The sequence below is a fragment of the Haliotis rubra genome, unplaced genomic scaffold, assembly GCF_003918875.1.
Source record: "Haliotis rubra isolate DU_JTF1 unplaced genomic scaffold, ASM391887v1 Scf947, whole genome shotgun sequence".
Classification (NCBI taxonomy): domain Eukaryota; kingdom Metazoa; phylum Mollusca; class Gastropoda; order Lepetellida; family Haliotidae; genus Haliotis; species Haliotis rubra.
Window position 1 is genome coordinate 186,767 of NW_025767687.1, and position 24,662 is coordinate 211,428.

The 24,662-nt window shown below is 39.1% G+C and overlaps 1 protein-coding gene across 1 annotated transcript; it reads right to left on the reverse strand.

Moving 5' to 3' along the window:
* Positions 1 to 272: 272 nt before the first annotated feature.
* LOC124264834 (mucin-5AC-like) lies at positions 273 to 14,144 on the reverse strand. The gene is made up of 7 exons (XM_046699618.1): positions 13,859 to 14,144; positions 12,530 to 12,766; positions 9,739 to 9,936; positions 6,906 to 7,559; positions 6,351 to 6,873; positions 1,127 to 1,222; positions 273 to 333 (listed from the first exon to the last, which is right to left on the reverse strand). The coding sequence occupies exons 1-7, from the start codon at positions 14,142 to 14,144 to the stop codon at positions 273 to 275; spliced, it is 2,055 nt and encodes a 684-aa protein (XP_046555574.1).
* Between the last annotated feature and the right edge of the window lie 10,518 nt (positions 14,145 to 24,662).

Genomic DNA, 24,662 nt, shown 5'->3' on the forward strand with positions numbered 1-24,662 from the left:
TGGTACTGCCTCCACGACTGAGACTGAAAGTTCCACCACACTCAAAAAACCCGCCCGTGCACGGAGCCGCGGTAGTTGTGGGAGCACTCCAGTCACAATGGACAGCGACTGCACAGTTCTGCAAGTCGTTCAGACAGTGTGTTTGACAGTACTTGTCATCCTTGTTTTCAACCCGTTTGATGAACGACACATCCATATTGATGCCAAAGTTCATGTTCATGACGTGATTCGTACTAATTTGGCCGTATGGCGACTTATCGGTTTTGGTGGGATTAAAAAATCCTCCCGGTGGTGCATTTCCTGATGGAGCCGGTGCTGGTGCTGGAGCTATGCCTGAAACAAGAAAAACTCCTTAAGCATAATTGTTTCCTGATTCCAGATTGAAGTATCAAATAATAACTTATTGATCAGAAGTACATTAAAAATGATAGCATCATATTATCTCTGCGCTAGACACACACCAATATCTAAATATCTAAATCATGAACAGCACACAACAAGTGCGGGAATTACATCTAGCACGTTGAAAAGAACTTCAATCAGTTCAATTCAATTTCTTTTATTCAGGGTACTGAAGAGGTCACCGGCCTATAGTACAATACAAGTGTGTACAGTCACATAATGTTTAAAACAGATTTTCTATTGTTGAACCCATGATAAATGTACGTTGATAGATATTTAATTTATATTCACAATGATTGATGTTGTAAAATGGAGGGATATATATCATTCTTAAATTGTGAAAATACGGACAAACTAATATAAAATGAACTTCAATCATATGAAGGCATGAACAACTTTTGTGAAACATATGATCACTGGACAGATGCTGACAAAGCAAGAATTATGAGCAGGTTTGCAGTCACGATCAAGGATCTGCACAGCATCTTTAGGACCACTGCCCAAAAGTTTAATAAGAAAGATGCTTTTATCAGTAAGGCCTACGTCTTTACATCTTTACAATCTTGAAACTTTGTAGAAGCACTTTAAAACATGTGTTGGAACTTTTTATGAGTAAATGAATTGACAAAGCGATAACTGAACAACATAAATTTTTCCCTGCGTTTTCAGATTCCAACAAAACGACTTTATAATATAATTCATGACATGATATCATTATCCCTACCTGTGGGAGAAAGTGCTGCCGACAGAGGACTCGATGAAGGTGCAGGTGCCGGTGCAGATGGAAATCCACCGGAGAGGAAAGGGTTTACGACAGGTGCTGGAGTGGGTGCAGGAGCCGGATTAAGAGGCGCAACCTGTACAGGGCTACCAACGGAAGCAGTATTAGTCACAGGAGGCATAAACAGGCTTCCTGGTAAAGTCGGAAGAAAGCCAGACTGGCTTGGAGTGCAGGCCAGAAGGACAACGAAGGCAAATAGTACTTGCACCATCACGAAAGCCTGACGTCTTCTGCTACCTAACTACGATCTTACTTTTATAGGTAACCACAGGTCATACTGTGGCCATATATGGCATCAATATTGAACATATAATATTCTTTGCATTACAATTGGTGACAGACTATCTTGCTATTGGATCAACAAATGCACCAGGCATGTGCACGATCATGTGTAATAAACACTCCAACTGGGGACCAATACCTTCCATACAGTCATCTAAAACTCACATTAAAAAACTCATAGATGTAAGACAAGATTGCAATACTCTAAAATTTACTATGGTAAAAAATCAGTACAAAGATATCACTATGGCTGAACAAAATATGCTTTGTCACACGAAATGATTGTTGTCTTGTGGCTTAAGATGTAATGTGAGATGCGAGACAAGAGTTAGTTCCCTTTATATAAATAAGAAAACACTACGAGATCTTTCTGCACTGGAATCGGCATCACTGGAGATGTCTAGAGGGTTGTAGCACACTCCAGTATCCTGTCTATATACAGCACAAATCTGCCCCTCGCTGGACATCACATGTACAATGTATTACAGTTGGAGTGAGTGACTGAGTTCAGTTTTACGCCGCTTTTAGCAATATTCCAGCAATATCACGGCGTGGGACACCAGAAATGGGCTTCACATGTTTCGAATTGTACCCCAACCATGTCTTTTGTCTTTTGGCTTGTTTGTTTTCTAAATCCTTATACAATCATAAATCTTGGTTAGGACAACTATTAACCAAAAACACAATATCCTCTGCTTGTTTGGAAGTGAACTGAAATCAGCATTAAAACGTAATCATTTATATCGGGACGTGCATTTCAGTTCATACTAGATGAGCCTCGTGACGATCCGGGGTAGAATTGATCTTCAGTAACCCATGCTTGTCGTAAGAGTCGACTAACGGGATCGGGGTCATTCTCGCTGACTTGGTTGACACATGTCATCGCATCCCAATTGCGTAGATCGATGCTCATACTGTTGATCCCTGGATTGTCTGGTTCAGATTCGATTATGTACCGATTGCCGCCATAGAACTGGAATATTGCTGAGTGCGGCGAAAAACTAAACTCACTAGAAATGATCTTGTTCAACCGAAACGTCTGACTTTATGCGGAAGCCGATCACCCCCTCACTAATAGTAGATGATATTATAGTGTGTTAGGTCACTGAAACCATGATGCAGTATGTCCTGTAGCATGGCACCTTGAACGGTTGTGAGGAAATTCGCAAGCCAAGGTTAGCCAGGTCTAGTATTGATCGACAACCAATTCTCACCACTCTTTGTATTGTATACCCGTGAAGGTCCGGGTTAGAATATTGATTTTCAGTAACCCATGCTTGTCGTAAGAGGCGACTAACGGGATCGGGTGGTCAGGCTCGCTGACTTGGTTCACACATGTCATCGGTTCCCAATTGCGCAGATCGATGCTCATGCTGTTGATCACTGGATTGTCTGGTCCAAACTCGATTAGTTACAGACCGCCTCCATATTGCTGGAATATTGCAGAGTGTGGCGTAAAACTAAACTCACTCACACACTGAAAATACAACGTCAAAGTGTTTGTGAAATGACGACACTTGAAAAAGGATAATAACTTGATAATCACTTCATGCCTGCAAGTTACGTCTCGACTTAGAGATTTAGAGTTTGTCTGAACTGATTGCAAAGACCTTAGTTTTCGTGATCTTTCAGACGTGTTACATAATTTGACCTCTAAAGAGAATGACCTTTTGTTAAGGTCACCAACTTTGATGCAATGCGATTGACATTCCACTTTGAGTGATCATATATATTTCATCAAATACCAATTATACATACTCATGGAAACGAATAAGGGAACACATGAAGGTACAAGTGTTACTTTATTCTTTTTCCGGTTTCTTCACAAGGTATGCATTGCACTGTGGGTGAAGTTCTGGAAATAAATAAAGGAACACTTTTACTTTCATGTGTTCCCGTATTTGTTTCCATGAGTATATATGTATCCAGCTAATCTTGCACACTGTTTCTATGGTCAACAAACACTCAATGCACAAGGGTATTGCCAGTTCTTGTCCAGATCGACAACCAGTTGCTACCATATATTGGGTTATAACTAATGTTAAAAAATGACAATATTTCTGTGAAATGACGACACTTGTAAATGGGCAATTACTTGAACTCCACTTTCAACGTAATCTAATCTCATTCAAGAGTTAGGTTTTACAAATATATAGTATCCATATCATGATAACAACTATTTACTAGTTGTTTTATAAGGTAATGAACATCGGCCTTCAAGCCACGTCTTCATCTGGATTGATTGCAAAGAATTCAATCCTCAATTTCTTGATCTTTGAGACATATGCATGTTATATAATTTCAACTGTACAGACAATAACACTACTTTTTATGGCCAACAAACGCTCAGTCATCGGCCAAGGAAAAAGTCATTAAGTAAAGGGGGGTGAGGTAGTCAAGTGGTTAAAGCGTTCGCTCTTCGGTCAGAAGACCCGGGTTCGATTCCCAACATGGGTACAGTGGGTGAAGCCCATTTCTGTCGTCCCTTGCCGTGCTATTGCTGGAATATTGCTAAAGCGGCGCAAAACTAAACTTGCTCACTCATTGACTTATTACGAAAAACATAAAACGGCTGCAAACTGGTAATTTTATTTTCCATTTCACAGATATCAAATAGTGTAAAACAATCAATATCTCCAGTACACACTTTGAAGAAACTGTTTACTGTGATTAAATTTCAGTTATGTCTTTAAATATACATGTTAAGTTACAAATATGTTACAGTACCAAAATATCAGGAAATAGACCCAGAAAGGAACACTTTTATACTGTTACATTACCAATTGACCCCCATGGATTCTCAAAGACTGTAAAACACCTTGATTCCACTGAACATTCAAATGTTGCGTCGATAAGCTGTAATATTTCCAATGCACCAAAATAACCTCTATTGAAATCACCCAAAAAAACCTAGATATTTATTTTCTATTACAAAAATAATTTATGTAAACGCATCAGAATCATAGCAATCAACAGTTGTGATACCTGATACAGTGGTGCTAAAGTTTTTGAAACCCAATGCCTATAAACGAAAAGAGATAATACATTTGATCTTTGAAGAAAAATATATTTGGAGTTTGGGTAAAAATGTATCTTCTACGTTCACTCGGATATGCGTGTATGTATATGAATGGGTTTTTTCCATTTTTATAAAGCACATCAGCAGAATGTATATATTCAAGGATATAGTTCCCAATTTCCCCGTGTATCTTGCGAGAATACATGTATCAAGACAAATTGGTCAAAGTTGCACATGTCACTTATTCATCAACAAGGCTTGATACCCTCCTGGATGATGCGAACGTGAGATTCTATTCGTCGTACAAAATTCAAATTCTTCCAACATCTGTGGTGTTTCAACAGGCTAACCAGTGTCTTAAGCTTAAAAGTGAAGCTCACCAGCTATACCAGGAGGGAGATTCGTCTTGTCATTTGTTTCTCAAGTCCTTCTTACGAATGTACTTCAAAATGGTCCACGAAACATTTTGCTGCATTTGTATTTTTGGTCGTCAAAGCAGTAGTAACTCTAGAGTGTATTATTAAGGGCACTCTTAAAATACTACAACTACAACATGCTTTGTGTATCTAATAACCTGTATGTATAGCGGAGATAGTTACATTCACTGAAAAACCTAACTGTTTATTTTGTCCTTCATGCAATGTTTAAAATGTACCCGAATAAAAGGCTTGAAAAACGACCTATTTCCAATCCTAGTATTCGAGCAAGTCTTGATATGTTTGAGCATGGAAAACACTGAGATCGTTTTAATAATTCCATTTTTTTCAGTTTGTGAACAGTTTGCTTGTTAGGACTTTGAATGGCGTTTAGAGTTCTCTATTATGAGGAACACAACGTTTCGTAATATATCCTTACTCCTTCATCAGGTGAATGAATGGTATCAGGCAGAGAAATGTAAGAACAACAAAAGTCATAGGACAACAATTGAAGCCAACAGTTGCATTTCTACTTTGCATTCACATATCAACGCCAGTTAACCGTTGGCTTCCATTGTTTAATTTAACCTGAATCTCTGAAGTATTATTACTTTTGTTGTTCTTAAATGTACATATCAAATAGTATGCTCTCTGCGTCATACCATTCATTCACCTGATGAAGAAATAAGGATGTACTCCGAAACGTTGTGTTCTTCATGATAAAGAAATTGACATCCATAAAAACTGTCTTCCTTAGTTTGCTTGTTTATCAGAATTTAAGGAAATGTCTTTACATGTCCTACTCTTAACAACCATAGAATTCTGTATGTACCAAAAGTACTTCAGAAAACCACCAGAAATTGCATTCCCTTATTTTATGACCTCTAAACCCCTTATTTACACCTGTCATTATATTTAAAGCATGCAACAATCTTAAGACATAACGTATTGAAAAATATTGTATATCTAAATTGATAGAGACTGATCCAAATACTGCATGTAACGTCAGATTGTATAAGTTACTGTGCATGTTGTCACCCGTAATGTATGTAGTCCAACCAGTAGTAATAATTATCAACCCAATTGAGATACGCGCCGTAGTAATAACATGTCACACTGGTGTCAATTGTAAGCAAGCTTCCCATACCATAATCGTTCATCCAATCCACTAGCATAGGGCAAAGGTCTTGACATTGTTTACCTTTACGGTCCTCGTCAAAGATATATAGAAATATGTAATCATTCTTAAGGAACCAACTATTTGAGTTCCAGTTGGATGTATAGCAATAAACGTGGGGATAGTATGTATTGTACATATGCTCAGCATAGTAACGACAGTAGTGGTCATCGATATAATGTCTTTTCCAGTCTTCTTCTTTAGTAACAGCATTTATAGTAAAATCTTGACAAGCCATAAAATAGAAATAGTCTGGAGCAGCAGTTGTTGTACTCGTTGTTGTACTTGTTTTGCTCGTTGTTGAAGTTGTCGATGTCGTAGGAGATGTTGTAGTTGTGCTGGATGTAGTGGAGCTCGTCGTAGGGGATGTTGTTGTGGTGCTGGATGTAGTGGAGGTCGTCGTAGGGGATGTTGTTGTAGTTGTGCTCGATGTTGTGGAGCTCGTCGTAGGGGATGTTGTGGTTGTGCTGGATGTAGTCGAGCTCGTCGTAGGGGATGTTGTTGTGGTGCTCGATGTAGTGGAGCTCGTCGTAGGGGATGTTGTTGTAGTTGTGCTGGATGTTGTGGAGCTCGTCGTGGGCGATGTTGTGGTTGTGCTGGATGTAGTGGAGCTCGTAGTAGGAGATGTTGTTGTGGTACTTGAGGTCGTGGCGCTTGTTGTAGGCGATGTTGTAGTTGTGCTGGATGTAGTGGAGCTCGTCGTGGGCGATGTTGTAGTTGTACTCGATGTTGTGGAACTGGTAGTAGGCGATGTTGTTGTGGTACTTGAGGTCGTGGAGCTCGTCGTAGACGATGTTGTGGTTGTGCTAGATGTAGTGGAGCTCGTACTAGGCGATGTTGTAGTTGTGCTCGATGTTGTGGAGCTCGTCGTGGGGGATGTTGTGGTTGTACTCGATGTTGTGGAACTGGTAGTAGGCGGTGATGTTGTGGTACTTGAGGTCGTGGCGCTCGTTGTAGGCGATGTTGTAGTTGTGCTGGATGTAGTGGAGCTCGTCGTAGGCGATGTTGTGGTTGTACTCGATGTTGTGGAACTGGTAGTAGGCGATGTTTTTGTGGTGCTTGAGGTCGTGGAGCTCGTCGTAGGGGATGTTGTGGTTGTGCTAGATGTAGTGGAGCTCGTACTAGGCGATGCTGTAGTTGTGCTGGATGTAGTAGAGCTCGTCGTGGGCGATGTTGTGGTTGTACTCGATGTTGTGGAACTGGTAGTAGGTGATGTTGTGGTACTTGAGGTCGTGGCGCTCGTTGTAGGCGATGTTGTAGTTGTGCTGGATGTAGTGGTGCTCGTCGTGGGCGATGTTGTAGTTGTACTCGATGTTGTGGAACTGGTAGTAGGCGATGTTGTTGTGGTGCTCGATGTAGTGAGACTAGTTGTATCAGGTTTTCTTGTCGTTACAGGTAAAGGTCTGTTTAGAAATGAGTTGACTTGCGGCAAAACAGGAATATCAATGGTGGGTAGTCCTCCTCCTGTGTTAGTGGATTCTTCTGCAATGACAATGTTTGTGTTTAACTTCATTTCTTGACAAAAGAGAAGGTTTCAATTTGTAAAAGATTATTTATAAATCCCGAGCTACTGCAGCGACACAATATTTGGTTTGAGGAACAGACACTTATTTGTGTGCTAGTCAGTATGTGAACGATTCCACTGTTGTAGAATGCGTCTACACAACGCGGTTGTTATAATAATATGTACCCAACCATACGATGAAACGCAATCACAAATTCATCGACATCCCCATGCAAATGAAATTCTTTCTCAGATACATGAAGGTTTTGTGCAGAAAGTTTACAAAATGTGTATCTTGAGCGCACAAAAACAATATATTGTGTGCCCTTTAAGTATTGTGAATGTTCTCCAAAAAGCATTTTGGAACAATCCAACAGTACGAAGTTTTTTATTCTAAGTAAGCCATTGTTCATATGAACAAAAGCCAATTTTACAATCGCCGTTCCGGGATGCGAACATTGTTGGTAAGTGCTCACGTGACCAATGGACATATATAGTTGTCTGAAAACCAGAGTGTACTAGGTCCTAAATACCCATTTTCGAGAAAGTCGAACTTGAAGTTTAAAACAACAATATTTTCAAAACTATTGGCTCAAATTCTTTGGAATTGTGCACATATATCTGATATATCAAAAAGACTTGGAAAATAACCAAAAATATGTTAAAGCTCTTGATTTAAATAAGAAAACGCTTGGAGATAGAACACTCGGCCAAATAGATTTGTAATTTTGTTGAGAACCAGAGTGTTCTATGTATCAGAAATGCAGCTGGATCATTATTGTACGATTATTGTACGATTATTTCTCCCGTACGCTTGTTTTAACTTGTTTTAGTTTCATAGCTTACAAATCACATTAAATATATCAAAAATAAGGGCAATGTTCCAATGTTCCATTTGTATGTCTATTATGATGATAAGAACTTCCAGATTGTGCCATCTCCATGTCACGTGATCAAACTGGATTTGCTGATTGGTCCAATAACCACTTAGAATACTCTAGAACTAACAATTTGTGTTATTTTATAGAGATAAAACAATGTAAAACCACTTTCTAGGCTATATATCACGGGGAATTGTTGCTTAGGGATAGAATATAGGAAAACTTGCCCTGAGCTTCCTAACTCAATTTTCACCAAAAGTGGACATTGAACACTCTGGATTTCAGTCGACGATATGTATGCCTTAATATAACTACGATCATATAACATTTACAGAGCCGGAGATGTCTTTTCATCACAGAAAATATAAGAGTCAAATTTCTTTGACTTCGTGTAACCATTACATTGAGTATCTGTTTAACCTGAGTATGTATCAGTACAAGGAATACGGTTCTTTCTTGATATATGTACCGGCATACCTGTTCTTAGGGCGTTGGGGTAGCCTAGTGGTTAAAGCCTTGGCTCGGCACGCTTAAGACCCGGGTTAGATTCTCCACATCGGTACAATGTGTAATGTGTGTCCCCCGCCGTGATATTGCTGGAATATTTGCTAAAAGCGGGGTAAAACTATACTCACTCACTTACTCATACCTGTTCTATGTCCATCCACAACGGAAGAGCGTTGTCTTCAATTCAGACACAATGCGTCATCTTACTTATTTTATCTTTAAAAGCATGTGAGAAACTATCCTTAATAACCACGCAGCAAAAGCCACAAAACTAACAAAACCCGTAAAACTAACAGTTTTTCCAGTGCTGGAGACTTTCGTTTTTCGATCTGGAAAGTGCGTACAAATAAGCTGTTATCTTGAGCACACAAGATAATCACAGGTTGTATAGCATATCTTGTGCACAGATAATGTATTTGAAAGTATCTGACAGATATTTGCTGACATTCATATAGAATGAATACCAAATTTGAATTCCTCATGCCTGCATGCATCGCGAGGGTTTTGTGCAGGTAGAATAAAGTACGGCCACCAAAATGGAATGTACGTGTAAACTTTGAACAATTTATTAGGTTTTGTTGATTATTGATATAATACAAAATACATCTGAAATCCACTTTTGCGTTTCTTGTATAGGGTACATTTTGTTTAGCGCACTCTGATAAAAAATAGATTTAGGATAATTTATGATTTTCTTGCCGCTGGTAACTTTATAATCTGACTCACCGTGCCCGACAGAATAATATAAAACCCTTATACTTCAACCTACCAGGTTTTGTACAACTTGCCCCCAATTGTGCAGTCTTCACCCCCGAGGAGTCACAGGTCACTTTCAACACGCCGCTCCTCTGGTAGCCTTCTTCACACAAGAAGCTACGGGACACTGCTGCCCCTGTCTGGAAGGTTGGTCTGCCGGTTGGAACCCAGTGGTCGGGGACGCCAACAGTCCAGTCCCTGCATGTCGGGTCTGTAAGATACGAAAAAGCAACATGCTGGAAAGTTTAACAACGAAAAACACAACATACATTTTGTTCATTTTCTCATAGTACTGATAACTATGTGACAAAAGCGATTCCGAAAATAAACTGTACAGCACCACAGTACAGTAGCGTAACACTCACCAGTCAATCAATGTGTGACAGGCTAAAATATTGAATTATTGAATCATTATTAAATTATATTTTCAACAGACACAAGCTTCGCTTTCCTCTGAAAAAATCCAATTTCGAAAAAGGATCAACATTTTGTACAATTTTGAAAAATGCAGCTGTACAAAAAAGTTGCCACGTGCTCGTCGTTTTCAGGTTTGACATCTGAAAAGTTTTCATAAATCTTCCCCCAAAGGGGACTCGAAAAAAAAATCTACGAAGTGACGAGCAAACGTATAGCAACTAAACTAACCCTCTCCCTAATCTCCAAGTGATGATTTACGAACATTACGCGTGTATTCGCATGAAGAATTTCTAGTCCAATATTGTGGATGTCGTGCGCAGCATTTACGTCATGTTCACGACTGTGTCGTTCATTCGTTTCTGAAGTCCTCCTATCTAAGTCAAAAGCCATATATCATGTGAACTTCATCAACAGCATTGGTTTTTGAAAACTGGCCTACTTAATAACATCACTCATATACAGGCAAATCTTTATATGCGATTATTTTAGATTGTAAAAGAAATCCTATCAATAACAATGATCTGAACAAAGTACGATGGCATCGTAAGAAGACAATGCAAGCCAAAGTTCACCTTCATCAGGCTGGAAGGATCAGAAGTGATATTTACAGGATTCGATTATTTGCAGACCGCCGCCAAATAACTGGAATATTGCTGAGTGCGACGTAAAACTAAACTCACTCACCCACACTTCTGCTACCTACATGATATCACTGCTGGATTTACACGATTTGAAATAATTTTTCCCATGATTGTCATTCATCGTGTTTAAAAGCTGGAGTAGTTCTGAGTTCTGCAGAGAATAATGGGCTCACATTTGATATGAGTTTTTGTGAAATATGTATAAGACGCACATTCCTGATATCGGAATATGATGCAAGGCTTCAGCTCACCTGTAGTAAGGAGCACTGACTTAAAGGTCACATGCAACCAAAAAATCAAACATAATTAAAACACAATTATCACTTATTCATGACATATAATATACATTGCTGGTTATGAAAAAACATATAAACAAAATTATAAGTGTACAATCCCAAATCAAAAGTGCAATATTGTGTACTTGGGTTTACTTCCCAAGAAACGAAGCAGCCGGGATACCGAACCCAGTCAAAGCGGGTGGGTGTGCACTCAAGTGTAACGGCTGGTTCATTTGCAGATGCCCTCACGGCTCATTGTGTGTGTATATATAGAGATGCTGGGTTTTGTAAATACATGCTCATTTTTTGTGTATAACATTTTGCAATCAACAGACATCATAACATGTCATGTGTACAAGTATCACACCTGCCTGTCTGTGTAATTACATAATGTGACAGAGACCGAACTCGGGCCATAAATCAATGCATTTTGTTTATGGTGTATAGACTGATTGGTGTTAAGTTCAAATTGCATGTGGTCAGTGATCGCAGTTGTGTATTGAATATGGTCATTAGCAGACAGGCAGGCAGACACATAGGTGTCAATAAAACAGACATTGAGTTTTGTCTGTGATAACGACATATCTATATCACAGTTTGAAATCTGTCAACGCTAAATAATGACATTGCTTTTAAGTATCGAACTGAGAAAGTGACTCGGTAAGAAGAACGTCTGGTGAAATAGACAAATGAAATTATATAAACAGTTAATCTACTGTCATAACATATAGAAAGCTCGCGCCTGTGAAATATCAACAAAACATTAGAAAAATAGCTTACACCAAAGCCTTCACCGAGTATTCACTGGACAACCCACTTCCAAGCTGCGTGAACCTATTTCACTGCGCACGTGCTATGAGCGCAGCCCAGCTGTTGAAACCAGTTTTCCCCCGAAAAGTCTGGGGAAAATTAGTGAATCGTTTGAACTCCGAATTCGCGCGGTTTTTTTCATCGCGTTATTTTTCAACTTTATAAGTTGAATTTGCATTTTTCATTATATGTTTCGGTAAGTCCATATCGAAAGGTATCAGAATCTGCAAAGTTGTGTTTTATGTTTCATGTGACCTTTAACATATGCATGCCATAAACTAAGTCACAAAACAACACTTACAGTAAATTTCTTGTTTGCAATTTGATTCTGATGTTATTCCTGGATCGGTGTCAGTAAGATTTGGATAATATCTCTTGAGATGAGGAAAGTTTGACTGATAATCCTAACTTTGATTTCAGATAAATATAACGAATTGAATTGAAGTCAATTCATACAAAAACTTACGGTAAATTACTTCTTTGCAATTTGACTCTGATGTTACTCCTGGATCGGTGTCTTCGGAACCTGTTTTCTTTTCGAAGAACAAACAGACTCCATTGTTAGTGGTACTGCCTCCACGATTGATGCTGAAAGTTCCACATTGGAATATATTGCCAGTGCACGGAGCTGCAGTAGTTGTGGGAGCACTCCAGTCACAATGGACAGCGACTGCACAGTTCTGCAAGTCGTCCAGACAGTGTGTTTGACAGTACTTGTCATCCTTGTTTTCAACCCGTTTGATGAACGACACATCCATATTGATACCAAAGTTCATGTTCATGACGTGATTCGTACTAATTTGGCTGTATGGCGTCTTGTCGGTTTTGGTGGGATTAAAAAATCCTTCCGGTGGTGCATCTCCTGATGGAGCCGGTGCTGGTGATGGAGCTATGCCTGAAATAAGAAGAACTCCTTAAGCATAATTGTTTCCTGATTCCAGATTGAAGTATCAAATAATAACTTATTGATCATAAGTACATTAAAAATGATAGCATCATATTATCTCTGCGCTAAACACACACCCATATCTAAATAGAAACTAAATGAAACATGTTAAATTTTGCTGATTAGCCATTGAAATGTTACAGCATTAGTATTTGGCTTCCAGTCTTCAACCCAACATTGCGGAATTTGCACTTTCGACCAGGTGAGTTGAATCTGTGAGTTTTATTCTCTTTCAGACTTTCAATCATCCTTCAAACACGATAGATCCATAAACGTAATATTAACGTGTTATTTAAGTTATTATTCATGACAAGTAGAGGGAAGAAAACGTTTTCATAATTCCTATCTGAGCAAGTGTTTAAGAGTCATTATTAATTATACCAGGTGTTCACGAAAAGAAAAAAGAAAACCAATAAAGACACCATCACTCCATCCGTCCAACTTTGTAAATGTTCCCTCGATAGGATTCAAATCAGTTTCATCTTTCTACTCTCAGAAGGTTGATTGTAAATAGGAGCGACAAACCCTTTCCACATTTATAAGAAATATTGTTATTGTTATATGATATTTGTATAACACCAATATCCAGCTCAGCTCAGCTGCTCAATGGCGCTGCCAAAGGCGCTCAGCTCAAAGGCGCTCAGCTGACAAAGGCAGAGCGTGTACAATTGTGACTATATCATGAGTAGATATTTGTTTCAGCAGTATTACAGCTGTATGATGTTGTTTGTAAATAAATCTGTTCTGAATTAGGTTTAGGAATGTGAACAGGATCTTGTGCCGTACACAGCATGTTATAGTCTCAGAAATCTTCAGAAATCTCAGCATCTTTAGGACCACTGCCCAAAAGTTTAATAAGAAAGATGCTTTTATCAGTAATACCTACGTCTTTACATCTTTACAATCTTGAATTTTGGAACTTTTTATGAGTAAATAAATTGACAAAGCGATACCTGAACAACATCAATTTTTCCCTGCGTTTTCAGATTCCAACAAAACGACTTTATAATATGATTCATAACATAATATCATTATCCCTACCTGTTGGAGAAAGTGCTGCCGACAGAGGACTCGATGAAGGTGCAGGTGCCGGTGCAGGCACAGGCGCAGGTGCAGATGGAAATCCACCGGAGAGGAAAGGGTTTACGATAGGTGCTGGAGTGGGTGCAGGAGCTGGGTTGGGAGGCGCAACCTGTACAGGGCTACCAACGGAAGCAGTATTAGTCACAGGAGGCTTAAACAGGCTTCCTGATAAAGTCGGAAGAAAGCCAGACTTGCACTTGACATGTAGAATGATGGAAATCAACACCGTCATTTCATGGGTCATTCTCTCAGTGAGTTTCAGTTAACTGTGGACAAGTCAAAGGTGCGCCATACACGACAACAAGTATCTCACGATGTCTGTTGAAGGTTCAAGATTCTCACTGATAATGTTTCTTCGTTCTTGTCTGTCAACTCATGTCTGTCTGTTTGCTCATGAGCTTCATAAGATGCCTGTATGATTTTAGCCTTCGTTTCACATTAACATTTGAAATGGGTTCCAATAACATCACTTCCGGTTCGGAACACCAGAAATGGACTTCACACTCATGGGTGAAGTATTATATAATATAATTGATGGTTTAATAGCATCATGACCAACGATTACACCGGTTAGGAATTTAAGTGAATGAGGGAGTTGTAGTGGCGTATGGTTGTTTTATCGGTAATAATTATATATCTTTTATATTTAATTATATTTATATAGCGCCAATATCCAGATCACCTGCTCAAAGGCGCTTTGTTTTTCCCTCGATCATTGGATGTCAGTCTCAAACGGCACAATGTATTATCAATCTCAACTCCCTGGGGATCAGTCACTCATGCTATTACTACGGAGTGAGTGAGTGAGTGAGTTGGGGTTACCGCCGCTTTTGTCAATATTCCAATAATATCACGGGAGGGGGACAACAGAAATGGGATTCAGACACTTTACCCAAGTGGGGAATCGAACCAGGGCTTTCGGCGTGATGAGCGAACGCTTTAACCACTGCAGATGCAGATGTAACTCAACCTGACAAGAAAGGGATCGCTATCGAAGGTGATGGAGCGGGTATGGACCTGGATTGAGGGCGCAACCTGTACAAAGCTGCAGAAAAATGTGCTTGACACCAATTAGTCTGTAGCAAGGGATTATAGTTTTAGACACTGATATTTTAAAAGTTTAGCCAAACCAATAACCCCCAAGGATCAGATAAAGACTGAGTTTCCAGTTTTATGCCGCTTTTAGCAATATTCCAGCAATATCACGGCGGGGGACACCAGAAATGGGCTTCACACATTGTACCCATGTGTGGAATCGAACCCGGGCCTTGAGTGTGACCAACGAACACTTTAACCACTAGGCTACCCATGGCCTTTTTAATCTGACGTTACATCTAACATAGGATATTCGGTCCCACAGCGAGAATCGAATTAACAGTGATAGTGTCAGGTTTGATTAACGAAAAGATAAATGACACTACGTGTCAGTAAAACGTGACTCCACTGTCTGTGGTGAAATGTTTGTGATATTTTAAAGTGCTCTTAGGTCGGTGTGGTACTGGGGACCTGACCACCCAATCCCGTTAGTCGCCTCTCACGACATACATGGGTTACTGAAAATCAGGGGCGGTGGGGTAGCCTAGCTGTTAGAGCGTTCGCTTGTCACGCCGAAGACCCGGGTTCGATTTCCCAAATGTGGAGCCCATTTCTGGCGTCCCCCGCCGTGATATTGCTGAAATATTGCTAAAAGCGGCGTAAAACCCAACTCACTAACATATTTACTCTTGAATGTGATATTTGACCGTGATTCTAACATCGTGTGTATTGAATACATGACACGTTATGGATAACAACTTATATTGCTTATTCATGTTTGTCCAACTTCTAAATGCCTTGGACCCGTGAAGATCCGGGGTAGAATAGGTCTTCAGCAACCCATGCTTGCCACAAAAGGCGACTATGCTTGTCGTAAGAGGCGAGGTGGTCAGGCTCGCTGACTTGGTTGACACATGTCATCGGTTCCCAATTGCGCAGATCGATGCTCATGTTGTTGATCACTGGATTGTCTGGTCCAGACTCGATTATTTACAGACCGCCGCCATATAGCTGAAACAACAAACAAACAAACCACAAAATGCCTGTGTCATTTCAGCTTTCGCCCCACCTGGCTACATTTCATTTCTGAATTTCTGTTCGCTCACTCACTCACTCACTCTAAATGCCTTGAAGATATTCATAAGTGAGTGAGTTTAGCTTTACGCCCCACTCAGCTATATTCCAGCTATATGGCGGCTGACTGTAAATAATCGAGTTTGGAGCAGACAATCCAGTGATTAACATCATGAGCATCGATCTACGCAATTTGGTATGATGACATATTAAGGAAGATCAATTTTAACCCGGATCTTCACGGGTGAAGAACTTCATTTGTTGTATTTAACATCTTGCAAAACAAGACATTTCACGTCTCGAATAGCTGCAAAAGTGTGACACTCACTCACCCAAACGGAATACAAACGTAATCGAGGCCAAAACAGATTCTATCACTGCTGACATGTTCCGGGATAATCCTCAACACTTTATATCAGCACTAACATCTCACCTGGAGACTGGTGTCCATGACAGCTGTATGATATGTAATCATATACCAACCAAATTGTTGCACGAATTTACGCAAGACGTTTAGAGGAGGTTGGTCAAATCGTACCTGACATGCTATGCTTGCTATAGATATTATCTCTGGAACAAGAGGACCGTATGTTTCTTCAAGCATGTAAAGCTCATAAGAGTTGACCTGAGTTTTTATTTTGTTTTTTTTTCATTTGTTTTTTTATTCATTCCTATAGTTACATAGATGCAAACATATTATTGTAACAGAAGTGAGTGAGTGAGTGAGTGAACATGGTTTAACGCCGCTTTTGAGGAACACTCCAGCAATATCATGGAGAGGGAGCACCAAAGACAGGTCCACACACAGTACCAATGTGGGGAATAGAACCCGGGTCTACCACTCAACCACTAGGCTACTCTGCCGCCTCTGTAACAGAAGCAATATACAAGTACAATACGGTGACACATACCAACTTCTATAGGGTGGTTGAAAATACACGTGTAGTCAATGATATAGATATTGGATGAAAGGAAACCATTTTTCAAAATTTTCCACGTTATTTTTTTCTTTGGGAAATATTTTTTCTGCAAGAAAGATGAATTGTAAGGTTTTCAGATAGTTAATTAATTTGGGAAGTGTTTTTTATATATATATTACAAATATAATATGTCTCTTTGCAGAGAAAATTATATGGTTTAATATTTTGTTGGCTTGTGAAGTACCAAACCAAACCAGATATTTTGATATTTTGATTTCTTTGTTGAGGTATTTATTGATCCAGATCTCAAGCTCATTCCAAAATGTCTTAGTTTCCTTTCAATTCCAGTATACATGACAGATTGTTTCCTGTAGGTCATTACAAAAACTGCATACTTTTTCTATGACAGAATCTATTAGTTTCATTTTCAAAAGCTCCATTTTGGAATATATTACTCCAGGTAAGAATTTAAACTGAAAATCAAGAAGTTTAACATATTTTAAACCATATCTATAAATACTGAATATCTTATGCCATTCAAAGTCACAATTAAAAAGGTTTTTTTCCCATTTCGAACATATCTAAGTTTACTGTCATCCGATATGTCTTTCATAGAAAAGTCTTGATCCTTTTGAGACTGTAATGAGGCTTTTGTTACAAATGGTAATGTTCATATTGTTGATAGGTATCATCCTGTTATTTCTAATAGTTTGTTTCCAGGATATAGGCAAGATGTGTATAACATAATTGTAATCCAACATTGTTCCTCTTATATCATACATATGTTTTAATGTTACAAAGGCATTAAGAGTTATTGCTGCTCAAAAGACGAGGCACATGGATTTCATTTAAGACTGTACATAACGAGCTGACAGCTATAGAGTTTATTCCTCAGAATACAGACTTTATTTTCTCTTTCTTCTACATAATTGTCAATTGTTCAATTCATGCTTATATATAAAGTAATCAGGAGGTAGCATTCTAGCATTCGATATGTATTAACAACACTACATGCACCAATTGGCTTCATCAGATATAACTAGCACCAGTCAACATATCTTTCTATATGCATATAACCTGTATATTGACTTCTGTTAACCCCACAACTACCCTCAAGAAAATGCATGGAAAGTTGTTGTTTATTTTGATAAAAAGTAAATCAGCAGGTACATAACAGTAATGGCCAAATAGAATAATGACTTTTCCTGAAAGAACTGTTTTGTCATTGCTTAAATATGTTATAAAATATTTGTTAGAATACTAAATTTATCAGTTCAATTTCAGTAACTTCCCTATGAAAATATATTTTTATGAAAAGTTTGAAATACTCTTTTTCCGGAAAATATAGCAGGAAATGTTGTCTAGAGCAACCATTTTTAGAAAATTTCCTTGAGAGGACATGCCCACAAGCCCTCCTAGAAGGTCTTGTGTGCTACGCGCACCCACACGTCCAGTTGTGCCTACTCTTCATTTCTTTCCTGGGTACGTCCCTGATTTGGACATGTCTATAATAAAACCGAGGCCATAAGTGTTGTGATATAATCAAACAACTCCTGAGTAAGTGTCATATGACGGTCTATATAAAACATCGATTGCACCAAAGACTGAAACTGTTGGAATATTGTTCGCCATGAAGAGTCAGTTGAAGTCATCCCTCTTGCCTTTTGATATATTTCGTCACTTTGAATATTTATGCACAGATTCAAAGCACACGAACAAGTCTTCTGTCTTTTAAGTAAAGTTTGATAAATCAGTGGAAAGGAATTTGGATTCATATTCAACGGTAACAGGTCACCGATATATATGAGGTTTAAGCTGAACTTGCTTGCCAGGTACCTTGTTCTGATGTTGCCAAAGCGAACAGAAATTCAGAAATGAAATGTAGACAGTGGGGCGAAGACTGAAATGACACAGGCATTTTGTGGTTTGTTTGTTTGTTTGTTTGTTTGTTTGTTTGTTTGTTTGTTTGTTGTTTAACGCTGCACGCACTAGCGTCCAAATGAAACGCCACCAAACAGTTTTCTTCACTAAAACACAACAAAAGCAAATTATAGTAACAAGAAGAGTTGTATTGTAAAACACAATCAGTCAGCAACAGTTCGTGAAACTTTTCAGTTAGAAAAACGAAACAGTTCGTGTTCTGCAGGCACATGGATGACACAGGGGTGCAGTGTCCAGTATTCGATCGCCAACGCTGATTCGTCTTTAAGGTCTCAAACTGTCCTGAACAACACAGATGATTCAGTATCGTGTGTGGGCACCCCTAGCAGTGATGCAGGCTCTAATGCGGCGTCGAACTGAGTATGTGAGCCTTCTGACGTCATCATTAGGGATTCGGCCCCATTCCTCTTGCAGGGCAACTGCCAAAGTGTCCCTAGTCAATGGCAGCTGTTGACGTTTCCGAATACGTTGCCCCAGGTGTTCGATTGGAGACAGATCGGGTGATCTCGCTGGCCACTGTAGCAGGTTGACGTTGTTAGTGTTGAAGAACTCATGATCACTAGTGATCCGAGCTGTGTGAGGTGTGGCGTTGTCCTGTTGAAACAGAGTCCTTAGGTGACGTTGCAGGTAAGGCAGCACCACAGGCCGTAAAATCTCGTCGATGTAACGACGTGCGGTGAGATTACCGTTGATGATGACGAGATCTGTCTTCTGGTCCCCACAAATTCCGCTCCAGACCATAACGCTTTCACCGCCGTAATGCTCCACTTCTTGGATGCAAGCAGGTGCCGTCCGTTCGTCCCGACGTCGGTAGATTCGAACACGACCATCAGATTTGAAGAGCTGGAACCTGCTCTCGTCACTGAAGAGCACTCTTCGCAAGTTTCGCTGCTGCCACTGCATTACGGTCCTGGCCCACCTCAATCTGGCACGTCGGTTTCGGAGCGTTAACGTCATGCCCTTGAAAGGTCGATAGGCACGAATACCATGCTGACGGAGTCGTCAAAGGCTATTGGCGCTTGATGACGTCACAGTGAGGTAACGGTTTCTCAGATGAAGCACCCGTAAATATCGATCTTCCTTCCGGGTCGTGAGCTTGGGTCTGCCATTCCTGGATCTGTCAGCAGTACTGCCAGTCTGTCTGTGACGTGTGACAAGTCTGCATGGTGGACATCCCATGATTCTGGCCACGTGCTCCTGTGTTGCTCCTCTGTATTTGCGCTTTTTCCCTCTGTTCTTTGGTCAATCGAGGTATATTGGCTGCTTTCAATCGTGTCACATGATTTCCACATCTAGTCAGGGTTTATACCTTCTGTCAAACGGATAACTTTAAGCACAATTTCCATTTTTTCTGTGCGAATTCATTTAACTCACCAATCATCAAAATCTCGTGCACTTGTTCACTGGGAATAGACAGGTTGTGTTCGAGGGATGTGTTTTCAGCCGTTTTTGAGCAGATTGGCAATTATTTTGACAATTTATGATAATTTATTTTTATTTTGATGGCGTTTCTTTTGGACGCTAGTTAAAATGGCGGCTGTCTGTAAATAATCAAGTCTGGACCAGACAATCCAGTGATCAACAGCATGAACATTGATCTACGCAGCTGGGATACAATGACACGTGTCAACCAAGTCAACGAACCTGACCTTCCGATCCCGTTAGTTGCGACTCGTGAAGATCCGGGAAAACACATAACCAGGGATAACCTTGGATGCTGGGATAATGGGATACTTGTTTTTGTTAGGGGCACGACTCTTCAAAGCGAATTGATGCTCTTTAAGCGAATGGGATAGACGTGAACCTTTGCAACATACAATGTCGTCGTGAAATTAGGAAGTGTGACTAACGCGTGACCAGGATGAAACTGGAAACACGAACAGTAAAACATACAAGAAGTACTTGTGTTTATACTGCGGATTCAAACGTGAACATTCACCACGGATTAAATTCATGGAAGCGCTTTCTATCCACTCTTTCTACTCTTGTAAATCATGAAAATAATGCCTAACTGTGTAAGCCTTGACCAGTCGGTAAATTTTTAACACTTTTTAGGCTGTAATCATGATAATGTATACTACTACTTATCCAATATGTATTGGCTCTTTGCTATACTATGGATAAAAAAGTGTAGCAGTTTATTGTATGACACAAGCCAGATGTTCTGTTAATCCATGACCCCACAGTTTTAGATATACGTCTTAAACTGACTGACTGAGTTTAGTTTTACGCCGCTTTTAGCAATATTCCAGCAATATCACGGCGGGGGGACACCAGAAATGGGCTTCACCCATTGTGCCCATGTGGGGATTCGAACCCAGGTCTTCGGCATGACGAGCCAACGCTTTAACCACTAGACTATCCCACCGCCCCTATACGCCTTAAAGCTAACGCCGTGGATAAGAGATTATATTCTCTCGAGTGTATTATTTTGTTAGTATTATACCACGATAACACTCATGCAAAAGTCGGCCCATACTGTTTAATACACACCAAAGGCAACGTGCTACACTAGTCAGATGTTCAGTTGATGGCAACTAAAACGTTCCATACATTCGTAAAGAATCCTGTCGTTTTATTACTTTGTTTCGTGATTTAACATGGGTTATATCAGCGTACCAGTAGAGTGTAAAGTTGCCTCATATTGTTTAATATTAACTTGATGTACCGTGTTACACAAGCCAGTCCATGATATATCCTCTTATATCTTTTCGTAAAGACAATTTTGTATCTAAGAAACCTCTCTCTCTTGGTTATAGAGCGCAAGGTCGTTGACTCATGATAACCCACACTGTGAATGTACTTCACTATACTAAACGCGTAGCTAATAAGCTCTACAACTCGGGGTCTCGTGGTTTGTATCATGGTACAAATGGAGTGTAAGTGTAGCTGAAACTTTTAGTGTAAGCTCTATCACCTTGGTTTTATGATTTACTCTGTATTATGTCATGGCCTTAATAGAGAGCAAATGCGTAATAGAACACCTACATCACCAAACTAATGGTACAGTAAAAAAGTACTGCCAGTGTCTTTCTTGGTTCACGATTCAGTTTGTATTATATCATGGTACTGGCAGTGTGTAAAGGTTGTTTCATACTGCGTAGTATATACATCACCAAACTAATGGTGTAGTCAAGACGTATTATCTCCCTTATTTCATTACTCTGTTTGTATTATATCATGGTACCAACAGTGTGTAAAGGTATTTCATACTGCGTAGTATATACATCATCAAACTAATGGTGTAGTCAAGAAGTATTTTCTCCCTTGTCACGACTCAGTTTGTATTATATCATGGTACCAACAGTGTGTAAAGATATTTCATAGTGCGTAGTATATACATCATCAAACTAATGGTTTTTTCTATGTCCATGATCCAGTTTGCATTATATCATGACATCAACAGTGTCTAAATTTTATGTAAGGTTGTTGCACAGGGGTTATAAGAGGCTGCAAAAAATGTTTTTGGAAAAATATTGAATGTGGAGACTGGAACCTTATACTTGATCCTAACCTGAACCTGAAAAACTGTAAGAAATCAATAACCCCAAAGCACGGAAGTATATCTTAGAAAAAAATAGAAAAATATGACCTAATTGATGCTTGGCGGCAAATGAATGGTAATACAAGAAAATATACATGGTGGCGGAAAAACCCTAGACAACAGGCTCGTCTTGATTTTTTCTTAGTATCAGAAAATCTTTTTAATTTGACCTTGGAGTCTAATATTATCCCTGGATATAAATCTGACCTCTCCGCCATCACACTATCACTCTCAAATAACCTTAGTAAAGAAAGAGGAAAAGGATACTGGAAATTTAATGCCTCGCTGTGATACCATAAGGAATTTGTGTCTAATGTTCAGAAGATCTTACACGAAACAAAAATTGAATACGCAGATGATGATCAAATCGACGATATCATTGAAGATATTGTTGACTTGGATATTAAGTTTAAATCTCTGACGGTTTATTCCTAGAGACATTGCTTATGGAAATACGAGGCTACTGTATATCTTTTTCATCATTTATAAAAAAAAGAGAAATGTAACAAACTCCAGAACCTAGAAAACAAAATAACTGTAATTGAAGATGACATTAGAAAAGACTATCAAAATATAAATGAAAAGACACTTGGAGACCTCTCTAGACTTAAAAGAGAATTTGAAAATATGAAAGAAGAAGAAACTAGGGGACAACTTATAAGAACACGACTTAGGTGGTATGAAGAAGGAGAAAAACCTTCAAATTATTTTTGCAATTTGGACAACAGAGACTATACAAATAAACTAATCAATAAAGTGATAAAGAGTAATAAATGTATAATAACTGATGGAAAAGAAATAAGAAATGAACTAACTTTTTTATGAGACACTATATGCAGAGCAATCCGAAACCGACCACGAGATGGCTGAAAACATACTGACTGACTGACTGAGTTTGGTTTTACGCCGCTTTTAGCAATATTCCAGCAACATCACGGCGGGGGACACCAGAAATGGGCTTCACACATTGTGCCCATGTGGGGATTCGAACCCGGGACTTCGGCGTGACGAGCCAACGCTTTAACCATTAGGCTACCCCACCGCCCGGAAAACATACTGGAAACAATAGATACTCCAGAAATGAAAGATGATTTATTTGATAGACTGGAAGAACCAATTAAACTCAAAGAAACAGCAACTGCCGTAAAAAGCATGAAAAATAATGAGTTCAGGAACTGATGGATTTCCAGTGGAGTTCTGTAAATCTTTTGTGAAAGACAAAGGAAAATGGATTTTTAGGTTTATTTCAGAAGCGTTTGTGGAAGAAAAGCTATCAGATACTGTAAACAGAGGTGTTACTACTTGCTTACCAAAAGTAATAAAGATAGAAAATACCTAAACATTGGCGCCCCATCTCGCTATTAAACACTCTTTACAAGATCTTAAGTACGTGTATCACCAACAGATTAAAAAACACTCCAGAATCTCATTGATGGAAATCAAACAGGATTCATACCTGGGCGATGTATTACTGATAATATTAGAAACCTGTATGACATAATATATGAGTTGCAAAAAGAGGATAGACCGGGCCTGTTAATTTTAATAGATTTTGAAAAGCATTTGATACTGTTTCAAAACAATTTATATTCAAAGTGTTAAAGAAATTCGGTTTTTGGCCAAAAATTATAAAATGGATTAGAATCCTCACTAACAACGCTAACTCATGTGTAATTCAAAATGGTCACCTGTCCTCTTTTTTCAAAACGACCGGGGATGTTGTCAGGGCGATCCAGTGTCCCCATATCTCTTTCTTTTTGTTGCAGAGGTACTTGGAATTATGATCAGAAATAATGTCCACATAAAAGGAATAGAAGTAACTAATAAAGAACCTAAATTAGATCAATACGCTGACGATACAGAACTATTCCTTGATGGATCTGAGAATAGCTTGAAGACTGGACACTGGACACTTTTCACCAAATTTCTGGACTTAAGGTGAATATTGAGAAGACCAAAGCAATATGGCTAGGAACCAAGGCAGACTCTAATGTAACACTATGTGAAGATAGAAAATTAAATTGGATAAAATCTGACTTCGTTAACTTTTGAAGCTATTGATTATCTATTACCATTACTTGTCATGTGTGATATTTTTTGCAGTGTGACTAAATCCTTCTCTTTGTATCTATACAGTATCATGAATGTACCTCGTAATGGCACAACGGTATCAATTCTCCTAAAAGTTGATACATCACTACCTGACACCTGAATCTGTATTGCTCGTGAATACTTTCTCCCTCTGTAT